The following is a 20,288-nucleotide window of genomic DNA, read 5'->3' on the forward strand; positions in this document are numbered from 1 at the left end:
ATCGAGGTTAGGGGAAGGTGGGCTAGGATGCACACTGACACCTAGGTTCCATGGTCCCCATCTGTCTATCATTGTTGGATCCCAGGGCAAGATCAAGTTGTAGTCTCCACCCTGGTTACCAGGTTTTTCAAAGCCTCAGGCTTAAGGGGCTGGAGCGATGGTGCTGGTGCTGCGGTAGGGCGTTTGTCTCAGGCCGGACCGCGGGTTCAATGTCTCTCCTCGTCCTATACGGTCCCCCAAGCCAGGAGCGATTTTTTTTTTCTTTTCTTTTGGTTTTTGGATCACACCTGGAAGCGCTCAGGGGTAACTCCTGGCTCTATGCTTAGAAATCATTCCTGGTAGGCTCGGTGGACAATATGGGATGCCCGGATTTGAACTACCGTCCTGCATGCAAGGCAAACGCACTACCTCCATGCTCTCTCTCCCGCCCCAGGAGCGATTTCTGAGCGCCACCTTGTGTGGGCCTTCCCCCCCCCCAAAACAAAACAAAACAAAACAAAACAGAGTAATGCTCTGTTCCAGCTCTCCTTTGGAGAACCAGCCATCAAACTTGGAACCTCTCCATGCAAGTTATGTACTTAGTCCTATAAGCCACCAATCGCCCCGCCGCAGTCTTCTCCGACTGCTGGCCTGACTGCTTGCGGGCCCCTGAGGTTTTGCCGAATCCTCTCCTAGGGCGCGTGGTGGGCGGAGGCCCGCGGTGGCTGGGCGGGGCCTGGGTGGGGCTGGCGGCGGCGAGTGGGTGGGCGAGCACCCTGGCCCCACCCCTGGGGCGCGGCGCTGGCGACGGCTGGGCCTGCGCGGTGGCGCCACGTCCCCCGCGGGGAAGAACCGGGTGGCGAGCGCAGGGTACGGAACGCAACGGAACGTCTCGTCTCGTCTCCCTCCCTTCTGGTGCTCGAGGTGAGGGCCTGGGCTGGCCGGGCGCCCGGGGACGCGAGCGAGAACCCTTCTGACGGGCTGGTCTCTACCCACTATGGGCGCTGGGCTGAGCGGCGGTCAGGCCTCCCCGGAGCCGGCGCGGCCCCCGCCGGACCCTGGGGCTTCGGAGCGCCCGCGGCCCGAGTGTGGGCCCTGGGGCCCGCTGGAGGACGTGCGCTTCCTCATCGCCTGCACCTCCTGGTACTGACCCACTGTGCCCGCGACCGGTGTCTGTCGCCCTCCCTGGCGGGGGCCCGTCGACCTCCACCTCACCCAGCCCCGCCCGCGTGCACCGCGTGGAAGAGGTCTCGGGCCTACTGGCCTCGGTGTGCTTCCCTGCCTGCGCCTCCAGCCCCGCAGCCCGTTTCTGGGTCATCAGAACCAGACCAGCGCCCCCGGGAAGCCCCCGGGGCTACTGCCAAGACCTCACCTTGTCTCCTCTGCTTGCGACCTTGGTCGGGGTGCCCTGTGCCCCGACGAGAGAAAGCGACGTCACAGCCACACTGACCCCGTTACTGCTAGGGCCGGTGACGCCGTCTCTTGGAGCCTAACGAGATGTTCTCGGACTGTCCTTTTGCGCTCCAGCAACACTGGGCCTCAGTCTTGGGGAGAGGGGATGGCTTCGCTGGGATGGCAATGAGATGCACCAGACACCCCGAAACTTGCTTGTCCTTCCCCTTCCTCCTCCAGAACTCAAGCCAGTTTTAGGGCCTGATGCATGCTTCCTTCTCCCAGAGAAACGACACACTGCATTTTCTGTTTTATTTAGAAATGATTTAAAAAACATACAAAGGCTGATCAGTTTAAAATGTGACCGACACTGAAATGCTATGATGGTCCCCAGGCTGAGGGGATGTGAGGCTCTGGGGCTCCAGTTCTTGGCCCCTGTCTGCCCTGTCCTGGGGTGGTGGACACACAGATAACCACAAGGCAGGAGAGCCAAGATGGACGGCCCAGGCCAAGCCCTCTCGGAGCCTGGCCCTGCATCCCTCCCCTCCGCAGCTGGGGCTGCCTGCCTCATCTCCTGCTCTGTCTCAGCTGGCCTTGGTGGTCCCAGGAGCCAGTGGGAGGCTGGGGAGGGGGTGTCTAGGGCTTTCAAGAAGTGAGAGCACCAACCTGAGGAGTAGAGGGACCAGGAAAGGGGAAAAAGAGGCTAGGGAAAAAAATGGATAAAAGAGACACTTCTGATCTCATCCTGGATCCTAGGAGGGTCCCTAGGTGGGGACCCATGGCCCAGTGAGCCCCCTGGAGAGCTAAGGTCAGCGACAGCCTCTCTGTGCTTTGGTTGAGGGCACAGTGAGAGTTTCCCCCCAGCCTCCCCGGGCCTCTGTGAATTGGATGTGAGTGGACAGGTATGAGCTAATAAAGTGCTTTGCAAAGTATAAAACACTGTACAAACCTACGAATCAGTAAGATCTCCACAACTGTTTTCCACCTGCCCCAGGGAGCCCGCCCTTGGCCAATATGAGAAAGAAACAAGGATGATGACAAGGAACACAGTGGGCCCACTCTCTTCCCACCTCTGGGATGAGAGGCTCTGCTGGAGATAGCGCCTAAGGCAGCCCAAGTCCCTGTCTACTATGGGCTCAGCCAATAGTAGCCCGGAGGTCACACGGGTGGGGGCAAGGCCTAACAAGGCTCAGCGGGTCTGGGTAGAATCTGAGGTCCAGCCAGGGCCCTAAAGTTTGCTACCTCCCCTAGGCTTTGGCAGAGAGCTGCCACATGTCTGGCAGCTGGGCTCCCCTTACTGAATTAGCATGAGGCAGGCCGAGCCTTAGGGATTCTTTGTAGAGTGTGGGCCCAGAAAGATCAGGAAGGGCCTGGCTTGGGGCTGCTACCAGTTGCACCCAGTGAGGAGGGTTAGCCTGGGCCAACCCTGTGGGCTTAAATACTGCTTCTAGGCCAAGAGACTGAGTCTGGATTTGTGTTCAGCCTTTAGGAGATTGCCCTGGACCCTTTCCAGGGCAGCCACAGTCACAGGCTACAGCAGGCATGAGGCCTGCGGGGTCAGGGAGAGGGCCAGGGCTGGTAGGGGTTAGCGGAAGCCCAGACCCGGTTCATCCTCTGGAAATGGGGTCCACTTCTGCTCCAGCCCTTTAGTTTCACTAAAGCAAGACCCAGCTCCTGGTGTGTGGGGCACTAGAATGGCCTTAGCAGCACCTTGGTCCCTATCGCCTGGGTGGGGAAGAGCCAGCCACTTTGGCCTTTTCGCCAAGACAACCTTTGCAGAATGGGACTTTAAAACAGTAGTGACAGGACGCTTAAATATTCATATGTGACAGCTGGGTCCTTGCTAGACCCAGTTGGGCCACAGCCCTGCCTGCAGCATGTGACCCAAAACTGGGGTTTTACATGAGCCTGGTATGTAGAGCAGGTTTCCTGAGGGATCTGCTGTCTGCCAGCAGGAGAAACCTAGCTCTTTGGCCCACTGTGGTGGCAACAGCAGTCCTGTTGCCTTGGAGCACAGTGGGGTGGGGTAGGGGAGGACATCTGACCAGCAGGTGTTAACAAAAGGGGACCAGGACTGGTGGGTCTCCCAGATGGGGCTGAGAGCTGTGTGCTGGCTTCCCACAAAGGTGCTAGGCCCAGTAGGCAGGAGCTGGTTGCCTCATGGATACCACAGGGCACCTCCCAGCATGCTTGCTGCCTCCTGCCCACAGGCCCAACTGTTCCTATGAGTAGGAACAGTTGGCTCAGGACAGGGCTGGCAGCTGAGTGCCAGATACCTGCCCTTGGGTGCAGCCCTACGCCTGGTCAAAACACCCACTCCTTTTGCTGGCCCTACGCTTAGGTCAAAACACCCACTCCTTTTGCTGCATCCCCCCTGGCCTAGGGCTCTGTTGGCCCCAGGAGCAGTGGCCAGCACTGCCCTCAGACCCTGATGAGGAAGGGCCTGGCTGGCCGGACCATGTGCACAGAGGCTCTGGACTGCTCACACCCACTCCTGGACCGGCCGCTTATAGTAGGTGACGGGCTGAGGGCCCGCCTTGTTCTTGAACTGGAAGATGGTGTAGACCAGCACCAGGATGCAGAGAGAGAGGATGCAGGGGATGACCACGGCCACTGCATTCACAGAGCCTGGCACATCATTGATGGTCACCATGATGTCCACATCGTCCTGGGGCAGCCGCCGCTCTTTGCGCCGCTCCACCTCCTTCTGGTTGCAGCCCATCCAGTCACGCAGGATGTTGCGTGGGTAGCCAGGCTCCACGCTTAGCTTCTGGTTGTCAAACTTCCAGTAGTCCCGGCCCTTGTAGAAGTAGGTGTAATCTGCAGAGACACAGCTGTGTCACCCTTTGGCACAGGGTGTGATGGTGGGCTGGGGGCAGGACCCCTTGGCTGGATGTGGCAGGTAGGGTGGGGTGTCCTCACCAGCCAGTGGGTGGGCTCCTGGGGCTCGGGGCTGTTCAACCCCTCTTCTAGGGACTGGGAAGCCACCTGGTCCTAAAGCAGAGTCAGCAAATGGGGTTCGTCCTGTCCCGACAGCACTTCTCAACCCTGGGGTTCATTCCATCACTGTTCACATACACGCCACCACCCATGCTCTTGTCTGCTCGGGTCTCCTGCTGAGGGCCTCGGTGATGCTCCTGCCTAAGCGGAGGGGTGAAGGGAGATGTCTGGTCTTGTCCCTTCCCTGTTACTTGTCTGGGATCATTCTTAGGATTTGGGACACATCAGCATATAGCACAGATCAGGTCTCTGGGACCTTGCTGGCCAGGACGGCGGCCACTCCAAGACTTCCAGAAATGGTCGTTTATTTGTAGGGGAGGTCACACCCACATTGCTCAGTCTCCAGGTTTATCTCCGGGGTTGCTCAGGGGCACAGCCCTTCCTGGCTCCCCTAACCCTCTCCAGCAGCTCTTTTCATCCACTGCAGGTACTGCCTTCTGGTTTATTTTTAATTGCCTCTGGACTAGGAGCTGGGGGTACAATGGAGTTCCTACTCCCTCCCAGCCTCACAGACTGTGCTGTGAGTGGGGCTGATTTGTTTCAAATAAGTGAAATCAAAGAATGGTGAGGAAAATGCTACAGACCACTTGACTGAGCTCTGAGGGAGGTACCATCACCATCTCCGTTCCAAAGAGGAGGAAGCTGGAAAAACTCATGGTGAGGGGCCAAAGTGGGTGTGTCTGTACTCAACCAACAGTCACAGGGAAGCTCAGGTTGTGAAGACCTCTGTGCAGCTTAGGAAATGTCTCATTAATTAAAAAGAAAAAAAGAAAAAAAAGAAAAAGGAATCTCCATCTTCCTGCTTCAAGGCCGGGCTTGTCCATCTAAACTGCTTGTATCCCTACTCTACATTTATAAGATCTCAGGCTGCAAAAGCATCTTGGCTGTGCACTGAGAAGCCCAAGCTTGGTGGCTAGCAAGAGAATTCACTCACGGTGGGGACATGGATAGGAAGGAGACAGGTCTTGCTATCAGGTGGTATAGCTCATTCCCCCCCCCCCCAAGCATAGGCCCCTGAAATTCCCATCCCCGCCCCCATTGGGCTCTCACGCACATCCCTCCTTGCTGATGAAGGCTCCCTGGGGTGCCTGCGGGATGCCCTTCCAAACGGTGATGGGTTTGGGGTAGCCAGGGTCCGTGGCCCGCCGCTCCTCACTGTAGCGCCAATACCGCTCGCCTTTGAAAAAGTAGGTCTTGCCCACAGGCTCCCAGCGCAGAGCTGTGTCGATGCCCTCTCGGGGCAGACAGCTGCCCAGCTCCCCCAGGCTGTGGGGGTATCCAGGCTCCACCGTCACCTCCTTGAACACCCAGTACTTGTCACCTGTAGCCAAGAGGAATCAGGGTCAGCCAGTGGGTGCCAGATGGGAAGGGGTTGAGTGCAGGTGCCACATTCACCTGCTGGGACTGATGACACTGGTGGGGGTATGTGCTGAGCATCAAGCAAACAGAGCCTTGGGCTGGCATGGTGGCCCTGCAGGAGACTGACATCTAGGCAGGGCTCAGGAGCCCAAACTAGAAGGCATAGTGTCCGGGCCCTGTCTCATCATGTCATTCACTCCTGGCCTTGGGGCCGAGTCTGGCTCCTCGTGGTTCCTCACCAGCTGGCAACTTCCCCTCCACCCAGCTGGGAGGCTGCAGCTCCTGCTCCCCCTTTCCCAGCTCCAGGGACCAGAGTCCAGCCTCTCTGTACCTCTCCTGTTAGTCTGCCCTGGTTCTAGCATCACCTTCTACCTCTTGATCCCCAACAAAAACTTTTGGTCCCTATTTCCTCCTCTTCGTAGTCCTTCATAGTTTGTCTCTCATGAGCCCCTGTTTTAGTTTTTGGGCCACATCCAGTGGTGTTCAGGGCTTATTCCCAGCTCTATGCTCAGGGATCACTTCTGGCAGTGCTTGAGGGACTAGATGGGGTACTTGGGGATCAAACCAGTTTGGCCATGGGCAAGGCTAGGAACTAACTCACTGTACTATCTTTAATTCCTTTATTTTTGGGGGGCTACTGGTGATGCTTGGAGGCTACTCCTGACTCAGTGCTCAGGGGGTTGCTCCCAGGGGACTCAGTGGCTCCTGCAGTGTGGAACACACACAGCACACAGTCAATGGATCTCATTGAGAGCCCTTCTTGGCTGAGTCTGGATGCTGCTTCCAGGAGAGGATGCACAGCCCTAGTCTCTGCACCTCAGGATGGCTCCCACCTCTGCCCTATACCAGCTGCCTGCCCTACCCTTTGGCTCTGCCCTTCCAGCACCCTAGGAATCGAGACCATTTTACGGCCTGGCAGTCCTTTCCAGGTCTCTTCCCACGTCCCAGGTAGGGTGCCAGGTTGTCGAGCCTCCTTTGTATGAGCATGCCTGTCCTTGCATTACTTTACCTGAGCTGTTTCCTGGGAGGATCCCTGGGAAGAATGAGTCATCTCTCACTCATGAATTTTGCCCAGCTGGGCCTGGCCCAAGTCTTACTCATTGATGGGACCCCCCCCCCCCCCCCGTCCCACCCAGGGTCGCACTCCCTGCCTTGCCAGCTCCAGCCTAAGTGACCTCTTCCCTTTGGGCACCTATTCTATCCCTTGCAGGGTGGCTCTGCACGGAGACCAGGGAAGCACCCTCCTTTCTCATGAGGGTGGGGTACACCCCTGTCCTCTATGCCCACCTGCAGCCTCCTGTCCAGCCTGATGTCAGGGTCTTTGTGAGATCTGGCAGGGCCTGGGTGGCCATCTGCTCCCACCCCTCTTCAGTGGGGAACACGGGGGTGGGTAGGAAAATCTCCCTACAGGCCACATTACCTTTGAAGAACACAAATCTTCCATCAGCCCTTTCGTAGGCGGCGTCAATGCGAGCGGGTAGACCCTTCCAGAACTGCTCGATCTGCATGGGGTAGCCCTCCTGCACCCGGTTATTGCGCAGGCGCCAGAACCAGCGATCCTGGGAGGCGGGGGTGGGTGGGGGAAGAAAAATGGCAAACCCTTGCCTCTGAACTTAATGATCACAATCAAACTGGGATTGGCTGTGTGTGTGCACAATCCTGGGGCTCAGCGCGCCTCTCTCCCCTGGGCTCACTTCACAACCCTTCCTAGACTCCGTCCATTTGCTGCTTCTGACTTGCAGAGCCCAGGTAGGAAGATGGGCTGCTAGTGACTGCGCAGCTGCCTTGACCTTGGCTTGCGCGGGGGTGGGAGTGGGGCTTGAGACGGTGCCTAAATTTGGGGAAGGAAGGATTGAGTGGAGGAGTCAGGGGGATGTGTCAGGGCCAGGAGTGGCCACATGGGGGCAGAAGAGAGTCTCTGACATAGGGACTCTCCTGGGAAGGCAGGAGGTTTCCTGGTTCCTGAAGCTGGCAGAGGGCACTCCAGCAGGGCAGGTACCCGTGGGAAGCAGGCCGTGGGGAAGCCTTGGACTGAGTACAAACGTGGTTCAGGGAGTGGTGAGAGAGGAAGTGCCTTGAGTAAAGGGCAGCTCTATAGGCCAAGAGTCTGGTAAAGAAAGGTTCTCTGCACTCAGATGCCTGGGCCCACAGCACTCAGCACTTCCGTCTGTGCAAGTGTGATGCCATAATCCAGAGCTACCTGGGGAAAACTCTGTGGAAAATGCGCCACCAGTCCCATGAAGCCTTTGTTTTGGTGTTTTGGGCCACATCTGACCGTGCTCATGGCTTACTCCTGAGTCTGTGCTCAGAAATCACTCCTGCTGAGGTTTGGGGGTACGATATGAGGTCCAAGGATAAAACCTGGATTAGCTGGCATGCAACACAAGTGCTCTACCCACTGTACTATTTGTCCCCAGACATAGGCTTTGGGGGCTGGAGCAATAGCACAGTGGTAGGCTTTTGCTTTGCACGTGGCCAACACAGGGTGGACCTAGATTCGATCCCTGGTATTCCATATGGTCACCCAAGCCTGCCAGGAGCAGTTTTCTGAGAGCAGAGCCTCGAGTAACCCCTAAGCACTGCCAGTTGTGGCCCCAAACCAAACCAAACCAAAACAGACATAGCCTTTGAAGGGGGTTTTACCAACACGTTCACATCTATGACAGAAAGTCATTAGAGCAGTGCATGCTATTGTCTCAGGACCACTCAGTGGGGGCATGAATAGTGATGACCATGGCCATGGACTCCATTTGTGGGGAGCAGGACAGATCACAGGTTGGTGGGTAGCCCCCCTGGGTTATCTTCGCATTATCTAATGCGAAGGAAGGTAGGAGCCCACGAGAAAGTTCAAGTCTTGGGCCTTTCTTCCTCTGTCTTGGCTAACATTCATTCACCAGCAAAAGCTGGAGGAGACCCCAGCAGCAGCCTGCTGGATCCCTAAGTACCAGAAGGAATGGAAAGGGAAGGGCACGTCAGAAACTGGCCTTACCTTAAACACAAACATCTCGCCCCGGAACAGCGCCACTGTGTTGAAGTTGCCATCACAGATGTTGGGTTTGGAGCCTGGTGTGGAGGGGCGGTCCCCAAGGGGCGGCCGTGGGGGTCGGGGATGGCGCTCGTGTTTCCTCTCGGAAGGAGAGTGGATCCTGCGGACGGGGAGCGTGGGGAGGGGTCTGGTGGGCTCCAGGGGCTCGGCGGGGGGTCCTGGAGAGAGGGCTGTATCTTAGAGGAAGGGCAACTTTTCCAAGGCTCCCAGCCCTTCACCTCTTTGTGCCTGCCAGCTGGGAGACAAGGCCATCTATTCCCTCTTGACTCTGCTGTCCCTCCCCAGTCCTGACTCTCTCACTTTCCAGAAAATGGAGCTTTTTAAGCCTGCTCTCTTCTCTCCTGGCTGAGTTAATATCTGGGTACTTACCTTCTGTCACCTGGGGAGCTTCTGCAACTCCGGATGCTCAGCATGCAAGCCTCAGGTTTGGAATTATAACCCAACTTCCAGGGTGAGTGATGGATGTGCATATTTTTTTTCTTTTTAAAATCCAACGTGAGTCTGCTGGATGGTCAACCTGAGAAACACCTCCTCAGGCTCTGATACTCTCATTCAAGACCTTTGACCTTGGAGCTGTGCCAGGGGCTGGTGCTGGACAGCAGAAAGTGTGGGCCTAGAGTGGCTCATATTGTCCATACAGCCAACTTGAGACACAAGTGGCTACTAAACACTTGAAATCAATGCAAGCACTGAAAATCTAATTTTTTTTTTTTGGCACATCCAACTGTACTCAGTGCTTTTACTACTTCTGTACTCAGAGATCACTCCTGGAGATGTTTGCAGGGACCACATGTGGTATAAGAGTTCAAATCAGAGTCTGCATCTTGCAAGGCAAGTGCCCTACTCACTCAGCACCTGAAAATCTGTTTATTTGCAGGGGGAGAGTTTGGTGGTACTTGGAACTTGTTCCAAGCTCTGTGTTTAGGAACCACTTCCTGAAGTGCTTGAGGTAATTATATGTGATGCCATGGGTTAGCCACATGCAAGGCAAAAGCCTTTATTTTTTTTTAATTTATTTTTATTTTTATTTTTTGTGTGTCACACATGGCAACTCTCAGAGTTATTTCTGGCTCTGCACTCAAAAATTACTATGCTCAGGGGACCATATGGGATTCTGGGAATTGAACCTGGGTTGGCTGCATGCAAGGCCTTACCCACTGTGCTATAAAAATGCCTTTTTGGGGGGCTGGAGAGATAGCATTGAGGTAAGGCGTTTGCCTTTCATGCCGAAGGTCATTGGTTCAAATCCCTGCATCCCACATGGTCCCCTGAGCCTATCAGGAGTGATTTCTGAGCATGGAGCCAGAAGTAACCCCTGACTGCTGCCGGGTGCGACCCCCTCCAAAATGCCTTTTTTTTTTTAGCCCTTATGCTATCACTTGGGTCCTAATTCTGATTAATATACACTTGAATTTGAATACCCTTACAGACCTGTGACTAATAATACTGGACACTAAATATTTGAAAACAATGACCCAGACTGGATTTCTGTTTTTGTTTTTGGGCCACACCCAGCGGTGCTCAGGAGTTACTTCTGGCTATGCGCTCAGAAATAGCTTCTGGCAGGCACGGGGGACCATATGGGACTCCGGGATTCGAACCAACCACCTTAAGTCCTGGGTCGGCTGCTTGCAAGGCAAACGCCGCTGTGCTATCTCTTCGGCCCTCATACTGGATTTCTGAACTTCAGGCAGATAAACCTGATTGTCCTTCAACTGTAAAGGCCAGAAGCAGTATGTGTGTGTGTGTGTGTGTGTGTGTGTGTGTGTGTGTGTGTGTGTGTGTGTGTGTGTGAGAGAGAGAGAGAGAGAGAGAGAGAGAGAGAGAGAGAGAGAGAGAGTGTGTGTGTGTGTGTGTGTGTGTGTGTTTGTGGTATCCTCCCTCACCCTCGTATCTAAGGTCTCAGCACATCCTGTTCCCCTCTCCTTCCCAAATATCTTCTAGTCCCTATAGTCCCCGCTGTGGATTTCTCTGGGGAGATCCCTTCCCTCCTGTGTCCTTTGCAACATGGACACACATGTGATCCAGGGGGTGACTCTCAGAGAGCCAGGCATGGGGTGGGTGATGGGGATACCGCATAAGGCCAGGCTCAGGGTGGGCTTGCTCCATCACTGGAAGGATCAGTTTAGTTGCCCAGTCTGACCCCCCCCCCCAATACTGTCCAGTATTTGGGTCAAAATGGAAGCCTTGCAGAGTAAAGTGGAGATGTGGGTGGGACTCCCCTCCTTTTGTCCCTCCCAGTTGCAGCTCAGACCCTCTATTGGGTTTCTTGAGTGGGCCAGGGCAGTGGTAGGGGTCTTTCCCCCTTTGGTTCTGCAGCCATCAGAAGCTGGCACAGATCACACAATACAGTGGTTAACCGGAGGGTGCATCCCCACCCCCTAGCATTCCCAGGAGGGAATGGGCCCACCCCCTGACCCCTGGCCACGCACCGTAGATCTTCTGGATGCCCTGAAGGTCGTCCTGAGGCAGCTTGAAGTTGTGTGTCTCCATGTACTGGTAGAAGGGCGCCATGATGGCACTGGGGTCATTGGAGTGCTCCAGCCCCAGCGCATGGCCCAGCTCGTGCACGGCCACCAGAAAGAGGTCATTTCCTGTGGAGAGGGGGATCGAGGTGTCCAGGGAACCCTTAAGTGATAGTGCAGGTGGATCCTTTTCTTCATCTGGCACTAAGTCCATGGGTTTTGGACAGACTTGGGACACAGAACAGACCACCCTCTACCTTCCAAGACTCTCCTCAAAACTGGAGGTGGTGGCACATAAGTGAGACTGAGCCTCCCAAATTTATGGTATTTTTGGTTTGTTTGTTTTTCGGGCCATACCTGGTGGCACTCAGGGATTACTCCTGGCTCAGAGCTCAGAAATTGCTCCTAGCAGGCTCAGGGGACCATATGGGATGCTTGAGGGATCAAACCTGGGTTGGCCGTGTGCAAGGCAAATGTACCTGCTGTGCTATCACTTCAGCCTATTTTTTGGGGAGGGGCAGGCCTTATTCCTCTCCTGCACTCAGGGATCACTCTTAGCAGGGCTTGGGGGACCATATGTGGTGCCAGTGATCAAACCCCAGACAGCCCAGTACAAGGCAAATGCTCTTCCTTGTGCCATCTCTTGAGTTACTAATCTCCCAGAGTTTGAAGAGCTATCTAAGAGTCTAAGGATCAAGGGAGGACCGGAGGAGTCATTTACACTAAGCAAATATGCTCATGGAGGCTTGGTGAAGGCAAGCTTGAGTGGAGTGTTGTAAGGTAAGACATTAGCCAAGGTTGGGAGTGGGGCAGAGGTGAAGAGGGGAGGGAGTGGCGTTCCTGGCAGAGGCAATGCCAGGAAAACCAGTGCCAGAGATAAGAGCTTTAATTTCACTTGGCTCAGGAACAAAGCACAAAGGTAGGATCCCTGAGAGATGAGGTCAGCCCTGAGATGCTGTGTTCAGGAATCTGGCCAGTGGATGTGCGTGCGAGCTTGTGTGACACAGTGAGCCCCTGACAGCACAGGCTGCAGGTGAAGGGAAGATTCCTGGGTAATGGGACCAGGGGCTGCTTAGGAGCAGGTAGAGAGTGCAGGGGAGTGGTGAAAAGAGCCAAGCTAGAGGCAACAAGCAGAGCGGAGTCTTGGGGATGACAGGCTGGTGGTCTGTAGGCCTCAGGAGACCCCTAGTGGTGCAGTAAGCCTCTGTCCCAGTAGACACAGTGTGCTTCAGTTAGGTAGAAGAGGCAGGAATCTAATGTTAGTGCAGGAGGCCAAGCATGCACAGAGGGGCTGCAAGGCTGGGTCCTGGGCTGGACCACAAGCAGCACAGGTCTGTTCCAACTTCATAGCCTCAACTTCCTGAGTCCCTTTTCCTCCCCACTGAGGGGGACACCGCCGAATGGACCTTTGGCACAGAGAGATGGTGGCAGATGCTGGTGCATACAAAGAACCCACCACCTTTGGTCAGGAACAATCCTGGTGCCTGGACAGCAGCACAAGGCCAGTGGGGTGCCAGTAAGATAGATGCCTTTTTGTTTGGGGGGACAGTTTGTGACCAAATCCTGAGCTGTGCTAAAACTCAGAAACTGTGCCCAATAAAGCCCGAGGGACCAGGTAGTGCTGGGGATTGACCCCAGTTGGAAGACTGCATTCCAGTCAGCTAACCAGCCCCCCTGATTCTGTCAGATACTCTTCAAGCAATCACCCAGGCAGGGCAAAGCCTGACTTTGGTAAGAATAAGTAACCCCAAATTTGGGAAAGAGATCAGGGGCAGGAAGTTGTATTAACTGTCTGGACCCTGTGCACCCAGGGCAGCTTCTTTCTGGCCCTGATCTGGTTCTTGAGTGCCCAGGTACTGACCAGCCTCAAGGCATATCACAAACCCACCCCTGCCACATCCAAGGGTTAGGGAACCTGTCCCATGTTGATAAACAGTGCTGCCTTGGCAGGGTGAGTGTGGACTGGGAATGATCATGGTCCCCTGGCTGGGGTCTAAGAAAGGGAAAGGAGCCCCCAGGATGGGGATGTGCGTCCACTCCACTGGCACCATGAGTGTCTTCAGCAAGTGGGGCTGGACAAGGGCCCTGTAGAGTTGGCCAGGAGCCTGGGGTTGGCCTTCTGCTCAGGGAGGGCAAGCTGGCACAGGGAGCCTGGACACCCCCGGTTCCTTTTCCAGGCCCTGGTTCCTCTGGCAGCAAGAAGGCTGAGGTCATCTCTGAGCAGCTGCTTTGGTTCCTGGGGTCCAGGCCTGGCTCTGCTCCTGGGCACTGCTTTGACCTGGAACAAGCTGTCCACCTCTCTCCTCAGTCTCCTGCCCTGGTTCTTCCTCAGGGGCAGAGCCCTGGGAATGTGGAAGGGGAGCAGGCTCTGGCACTTGGTGAGTCCCTGAACTCTAGCTTCTTACATGGTGGTGATATGGTGGTGGTGATGTCACATCACTCAGTTTGAAGGACACAAAAAATTTGGCCACAAAAGTTCCTGAAGGCACTAAGTCCCCAAAGCAATACCAAGTGTATCATGAATCCAAGTATGTCCGGCAACATTCACAGCTTTGGGGACTTAGTGCCCAAAAGGGGTCACAAAAGGGATGACTTAAATCTGTTGCCAGCCTGCATCTTACTCTGCTAGGCTCTGTGCTCCATTCTTAGCAGGGACCAAGTGTCAGTAAGCAGGGGCTGGAGGCCCATTCCAGGGTCAAAAAGCAGAGAAGAGGAGGGAGCTGGCATTCTAGGGGATGGGTACTCCAGAGGCTGTTTACTGGCAGATGCTCACCCCACCCCCACTTGACCTCAGTCCCTGAAGGGCAGGCCTGACAGGGTGAGGGAAGTATCAGCACAGAAGATGAATAACACCAAAAGTTTGGTATTTTTCCAGGCGCAGCAGAAACCTCTGGTGAGGTCAGTGTTAATAATCTAGAAACTTCTTTGCCCCAGCTCTGCCTCTTAATTGATTGCCTGAATTTCTTGGTTTTGCTTTTGTTTTTTGGGGGGCCACACTTGTCGGCATTCAAAGATTACTCTTGGCTCTGCACTTAGAAATCATTCCTGTTGGACTTGGGAAGGCCTTTTGGGATGCTGAGGATCGAATCTGGGTCAGCAGTGTGCAAGGCAAACACCCTACCTGCTGTGTTATTGCTCTGGCCCAAACCACCTAAATTTCTTAACTGCTCAGAACTTGACTCTCTTAGTCTGTGAAATGGGGGTTAAGACCTGATTTGGGCAGAAGGGAACATGGCTGGGCTCTGGGAAGGCCATACCCAGAGACAGCCCAAGAAACCAGCTGAATGTGAAGGCTCAACCCGCCCTTACATGGCCTTCTCCACCCCAGGTCAAGGGCTCCCCTGGACAACCAGTGAACACAGGCTTAGGAGATTTGGGTCCAGGAATGAGAGAGGATGTGGGTTTAGGCAGCCATGTGCCAGTTAATCCTCAGGTGAATTTTATGATTGGTTTAGGCTGACACTTGAACCAGCTTCTCAACATCATGAAAAATGGAGTAACCTGGGTCTCCTGTGCTTCCCAGGAGCTTCCAGAGAAAGTTAGCCTGTCTGGTGTGTGGGGTGGTGGTAGTTTGTTTTTTTTTGATTTGGGGTGGGCACAGGGGCTGTGTTCAGAAGCTACTCCAAGCTCAATGCTCTGAGAACTGCTCTTGGGGTCAAGAATCAAACCCAGGACTTTACATATGCAAGGCAAGTGTCCTGCCAATGAGCCACCTCCCTCAGCCCCTCAGGAAGGATTTCCCCCAAACAGTGAACCCTGCCCTTGCCAGGCCTCCAATCTAATCACCAACACTGGGGAATGGACTGTGGAGGCAAGAGAAATGCTAAAAGATGCCTCAGGAGTGATGCTAGTTCTATCCACAAATATGAAGAAAGGGGAACAAAGTGAGAGACTTCAAGAACTTTGAGCCCTGCCAGCTGCGTAGAAGCACATGCTATCTGCATCTTGATGCAGGCAAACCACTGCCAAAGGTCGTTTGGGGGATAACTGAGAGAAATGAATGCAAACCACCCATTACATTTTTTAAAAATTACTATTAACGTTTTTTTGGGTTTGGTAATGACTTTGTAGGTGGGTTAAAAATCATATTGACTGGAGAGATAGCCCAAGGGTTAAAGCACTTGCCTTGCATTCAGCCAACCCAGTACCACACATGGTCAACCACAGTACTACATGGTCCCCTGAGCACCACCAGGAGCAAACCCCCAAGCACAGAGCAAAGAGTATCTCCTGAGTAGCAGGGGGTATGGTTTTCCCTAAAACCTCCTCCCCTCAAACCACCTTATATATACCTTTTTATATACCACTTAGAGATATAGAGTTATTTACAGGTGAAATAAACTTTTTTGCTTTGTTTTTGTTTTGGGGCCACACCCAGCAATGCTCATTGATTATCCCTGGCTCTGTGCTCAGGCATCACTCCTGATGGGCTCAGAGGACCATATGAGAGGTTGAAGATTAAACCTGGGTTGACCACATGTAAGGTAAGTGCCCTACTTGCTATACTATCACTCTTGGCCCCTTGCAGATGAAATATACCTAAGAAGGTCTTTTATGTTTTTGGGCAGCAGCTGATGCTGTCTAGGGCTACTCAAATTATCCTGCTCAGGAGTCATTCCCAGCAGTGTTTGGGGGACCCTGCATGCTGGGGGCTAGAACTCAGGCCTCCTGCATGCAAAGCTGATCCTCCAGTCCTCTGAGCTATTTCCCCAATCTTAAGATTATTTTTTAAAACACAGCCAAAATATCAAAGTTGGGGAGAATGGTTGAGCTAGTAGTGATGCCTTGCTGATACTGGCCAAGTAGGCTGGTGGTTCCTGGCCTTCAGAGGCTCATGCTTCCTACTTGGTGAGTTTAAAAATTTCCATAATGGAAACTTAGAAGCAAGAAGAAAGCCAATAAACAAGAAGTTCCTGGAGGCTCTGTGCCCTCCCTCACTGCGTGTCTTTGCTAAGCTGATCCGACAGACACAGGAGCCCAATCTTGGTTCCTTTCCCCTCCATTCAGGAACTCTCAGGCACCATCTTCAGCACCCCTGCTTGCTGGTCTGGAGCCTGCTGCTGGGTGGATGCAGCATGGGAACAGCTCAGGCTCAGTTTCTAGAACATGAGGAAATCATGGCTCTAGTCCATAGGGACATTCGCCATCTTGGATTTTATCCCAAGTGTGTGGTTATGGGGTGGGGTAGAACAGATAGAAGGGCATGCTCAGCCCAGCTCCCTCCTACATACCTACATTGGGAGTCTGAAGGGCCCAAGGTCTCTAAAAGCTGGGAGACATACAGGCAGTGTAGAGCCTAAGGCTGAGGAGTAGGAGGGTTCCCCAGAACCTCTGAGGCTGCACAGCACCACCCACAAATCCATTTCTCTCTCTGGCTCTGTGGAAAATCTAATCAGTTAACAGTGCCTGGCACTTAAAGGGGGTTCAAAATATTTCTTCTTATTTCCTTCCAACCTCTCAGCAAGCAGAGGCCGAGAATATGCATGAAATGAGGGATTGGTATTCAGAAAGCTGGGAAACCATCCAGGATACTAGGCAAGGGAACCAGGTTTGAGGAACTTGCTCAGTGAGAAAGAGGGTGGGGAACACGGTGGAAGTTCAAGGTCTCCTTAACCTCAGCTAAGCCTTGGCCAAACTATCTCTGGAAGCCTTCTCTGAGAGACAACATGCTGTAGATCTTGGATCCCTGTGATGGGATAAAATATTCTCAGGGATGGGGTCCCCAACGAGGTGAAACAGGCATAGGTGCTCTTGGCCTTTAGTGAGCAGAAAAAAAGTGAGCATTCTTTTAGTCTGGGACTCAGGAGAGGGGCGTGAGAATCCACATCTATAGCAGAAGCCCTCACTGACTCAAGGTCAGTGAGTAAGGGAAACAGTGGGGGCACATAAGAAACTGGAAACTGTTCCAGGGGTCTCAAACTTGCAGCCCATGGGCCGTTTGTGGCCCTCCGTACAACATTTTGTGGCCCTGCCCTAGAGGAATCTTTTTTTGTTTTGTTTTGTTTTAGTTGTTTGGGTCACACCCCCCAAAGTTCAAGGCTTACTACTGACTTTGCACTCAAGGATCACCCCGACTTTGCCTCCTGCGGCCCCCAGGTAAATTGAATTTGAGACCCCTGGTAGACCAAGTAATAAGATTTCCAGACCTGGCCTGGAACTAGAGGATCAGAACAGTAAAGTTAGGGGACAGCAGCCAGAAACCTGCAATTTCTTTCACAAAGACTTGTAGGTGCTTTCACATCCAGAGGCCCTGTGATGTGGGGCTATCAGTATGTGTTAGAGAGTAACGCCCAGTTTCAAAGTTTTATTTTAACTATGGGGTTGATTTTGGGGTCACACCGGTGGTGCTCAAGGAATACTCCTGGCATTGCACTCAGAAATTGCTCCTGGCAGTCTTAGAGGACCATAGGGATGCCAGGAAATGAACCTGGGTTCATCCTGGGTTGGCTGCATGCATGGCAAACACCTTACCGCTGTGCTATGGCTCTGGCCCCAACCATAGGGCTTTAGAACTTAACCTTTCTCTGTGTCTCAGCTTACTTGCCTATAAAACAGGAATGACAATACTAATCTATGGATGAAGACATAGAAAGTGGAAAAACAGGGCCCAAAGCAATAGTACAGTGGGTAGGACTCTTGCCTTGCATGCTGCTGAATTAGGTTCATTCCAGTACTCCATATTGTCCCCTGAACCTTCCAGCAGTGACTTCTGAATGCAAAGTCAGGAGAAAACCCTGAGCACTGACAGGTATGACTCCAAAACAAAGTGAAAAACGTTTTCCATGGGTCTTAAGATATTTACCTGTCAGTTATGATGGCTTTTGTTTTGAAACTACACCCAGCTGTGCTCAAGGTTCACTCCTCTGATGCTCTGAGGACCATATTGCTCACTGTGGACTGAACCCTTGAACTCATGTGCAAGGCAAGCACCCTACATGCTGTACTATTGTTCCAGCCCTGACTTACTATGATTAACTGAATAGAATCTCATCCTCCCTTCCACCTCACTCTACTGAATTTTCTTGGTACCTCTGTGACCACTTTCAGTGCAGTCTGCATCTGCCTCCCATGCTCAACTCAGTGCAGAGGATGGAGACCATACCCTCTTAAAAATGCTTATATCTGGAGCCGGAGAGATAGCATGGAGGTAAGGCATTTGCCTTTCATGCAGAAGGTCATCGGTTTGAATCCTGGCATCCCATATGGTCCCCTGAGCCTGCCAGGAGCAATTTCTGAGCATAGAGCCAGGAGTAACCCCTGAGCGCTGCCGGGTGTGACCCAAAAACAAAACAAAACAAAAAGTTATTTAGGGCCCGGAGAGATAGCACAGCGGCGTTTGCCTTGCAAGCAGCCGATCCAGGACCAAAGGTGGTTGATTCGAATCCCGGTGTCCCATATGGTCCCCTGTGCCTGCCAGGAGCTATTTCTGAGCAAACAGCCAGGAGTAACCCCTGAGCACCGCCGGTGTGGCCCAAAAACAAAACAAAACAAAACAAAACAAAAAAAAGCTTATATCTGCCTAAGGCTCAGGGATCCTCAAACTTGGCCCACAGGCTAAATGTGGCTACTGAGGACATTTATCTGGCTTGCTGGGTGTTTTTGCTGCTACTGCCTGTCCTGCTTAGCAGCCAATTTGTCCCGGACCACAGTGCGCATATGTGGGATGTGCACTACTCTCTGACTCCCCTTCTCTCTGTCTCTCAGCTCCTCCTAGTCTCAGGCAGAGGTCCTTAAAAGACAGCCCATGGGTCACTGTTGTTCATAGTTTTTTTTTTTTTTTTTTTTTTTTTTTTTTTTTTTTTTTATAAAACTATAGTCTGGTCCTTCAATAGTCTGAGGGACAGTGAACTGGCTCCCTGTTTAAAAAGTTTGAGGACCCTATTCATCCTAGAGCTGGAAGGGACTTTGGGGATGGCCTAATTCAGTCCTTTTATGGAGATTAAGAAAGCATTGTGTGTCCATAATCACATAGCCAGGAGATTGGACAACATTGCAAGCCTTGATGCTGCCACCTGCCAGTCAAACCATTCAAGCCCCTAATTTGTAATCTGAGATTTCTGCTTAATAGCATACACCTGCCTGCTTCTTTGCAGGTGCCTTATGAGGGAATCCTCCTTGAAACTCTTTGATAACCCACAGTAATTGTTGCTATTACTATGCAGTGCTAACTCGGGCTTCACATGCTATTCACTAGTTCACAATGTAATGAACAGGCTATACCCAGAAGCTGGAGTTACCTGTCACTGCCCATGAAGCTGACCTCCAGGTGGGAGAGGGTTAACTTCACTATTCCACTGACTTGAAGCTTTCTGATGCTAGCCCATGGGGTTCAGCCCCTCTTTGAGCTATCATGCCATTTTTACCTTTCTCTCTAACTTCTGACTCATCCCTTTATCATATTATTCATGCCCTGACCTCTCCTCCTGATTCAACCCAGCTAGCCCAGTTGCCAAGTTCTGACTTATCTCCCCCAGGCCCCATATTGGTGGATCAGGCATTGAGTATTATCCAAGACCACCATTCCCACCTCCTATTTTCTGAGTTTCTTGACAAGAAGATATAAAAACTAAAAAATTCAGGGACAATTCATGTCTTTCCCAGGGTTCTTTTCACTGATCCTATAGTATTTTGGGACTGCCCCAGAGTGGGTTCTGTTGTGTCCTTACCATCATGATTGGCATTTCCTAGTGTCCATGGCTCATCGGAGTCAAAGTGTGTGTCTCCTCCAATTCCTGGGCCAGGGAAGTAGGCATGGGCCAGGAAGCCCCCTTCCCCATCAAATGGGGAGCTATCGCCATGGAAACCAGAAGCAAAGAAGATCATGATATCTGCCTCCTTCCGGTCACTTTTGATTTCATGATATGGCACCTCTTCAAAGGTCAGCGGGGTCACTTTCTGCCACACATCAAATGCCTGGCGAATAGCTTTCCGTGTGTCCAGCTCACCCACCTTTGGGGTGTAGTTGTGAATACTGGTGAGAGAGGAGAGGATCATTAGGGAATGGTGGAGAAATAGAGTTAGAAGAAACACCAGAGACTGGACCACCC

General features: G+C 52.9%; 1 protein-coding gene across 1 annotated transcript in view; it reads right to left on the reverse strand.

The window, feature by feature from the left end:
• Positions 1–3,699: 3,699 nt before the first annotated feature.
• MMP24 (matrix metallopeptidase 24) overlaps positions 3,700–20,288 on the reverse strand; it is a 51,017-nt gene continuing 34,428 nt past the window's right edge. The window contains exons 4-9 of the mRNA XM_049779280.1: positions 19,908–20,212; positions 11,209–11,370; positions 8,720–8,934; positions 7,151–7,289; positions 5,426–5,692; positions 3,700–4,191 (exon numbers count right to left, since the gene is read on the reverse strand). Of these exons, the coding sequence (XP_049635237.1) occupies positions 3,854–4,191; positions 5,426–5,692; positions 7,151–7,289; positions 8,720–8,934; positions 11,209–11,370; positions 19,908–20,212 (1,426 nt within the window). The 3' untranslated portion in view covers positions 3,700–3,853. The remainder of the gene's footprint in view (positions 4,192–5,425; positions 5,693–7,150; positions 7,290–8,719; positions 8,935–11,208; positions 11,371–19,907; positions 20,213–20,288) is intronic.

This window comes from Suncus etruscus, chromosome 9 (assembly GCF_024139225.1).
Source record: "Suncus etruscus isolate mSunEtr1 chromosome 9, mSunEtr1.pri.cur, whole genome shotgun sequence".
Classification (NCBI taxonomy): domain Eukaryota; kingdom Metazoa; phylum Chordata; class Mammalia; order Eulipotyphla; family Soricidae; genus Suncus; species Suncus etruscus.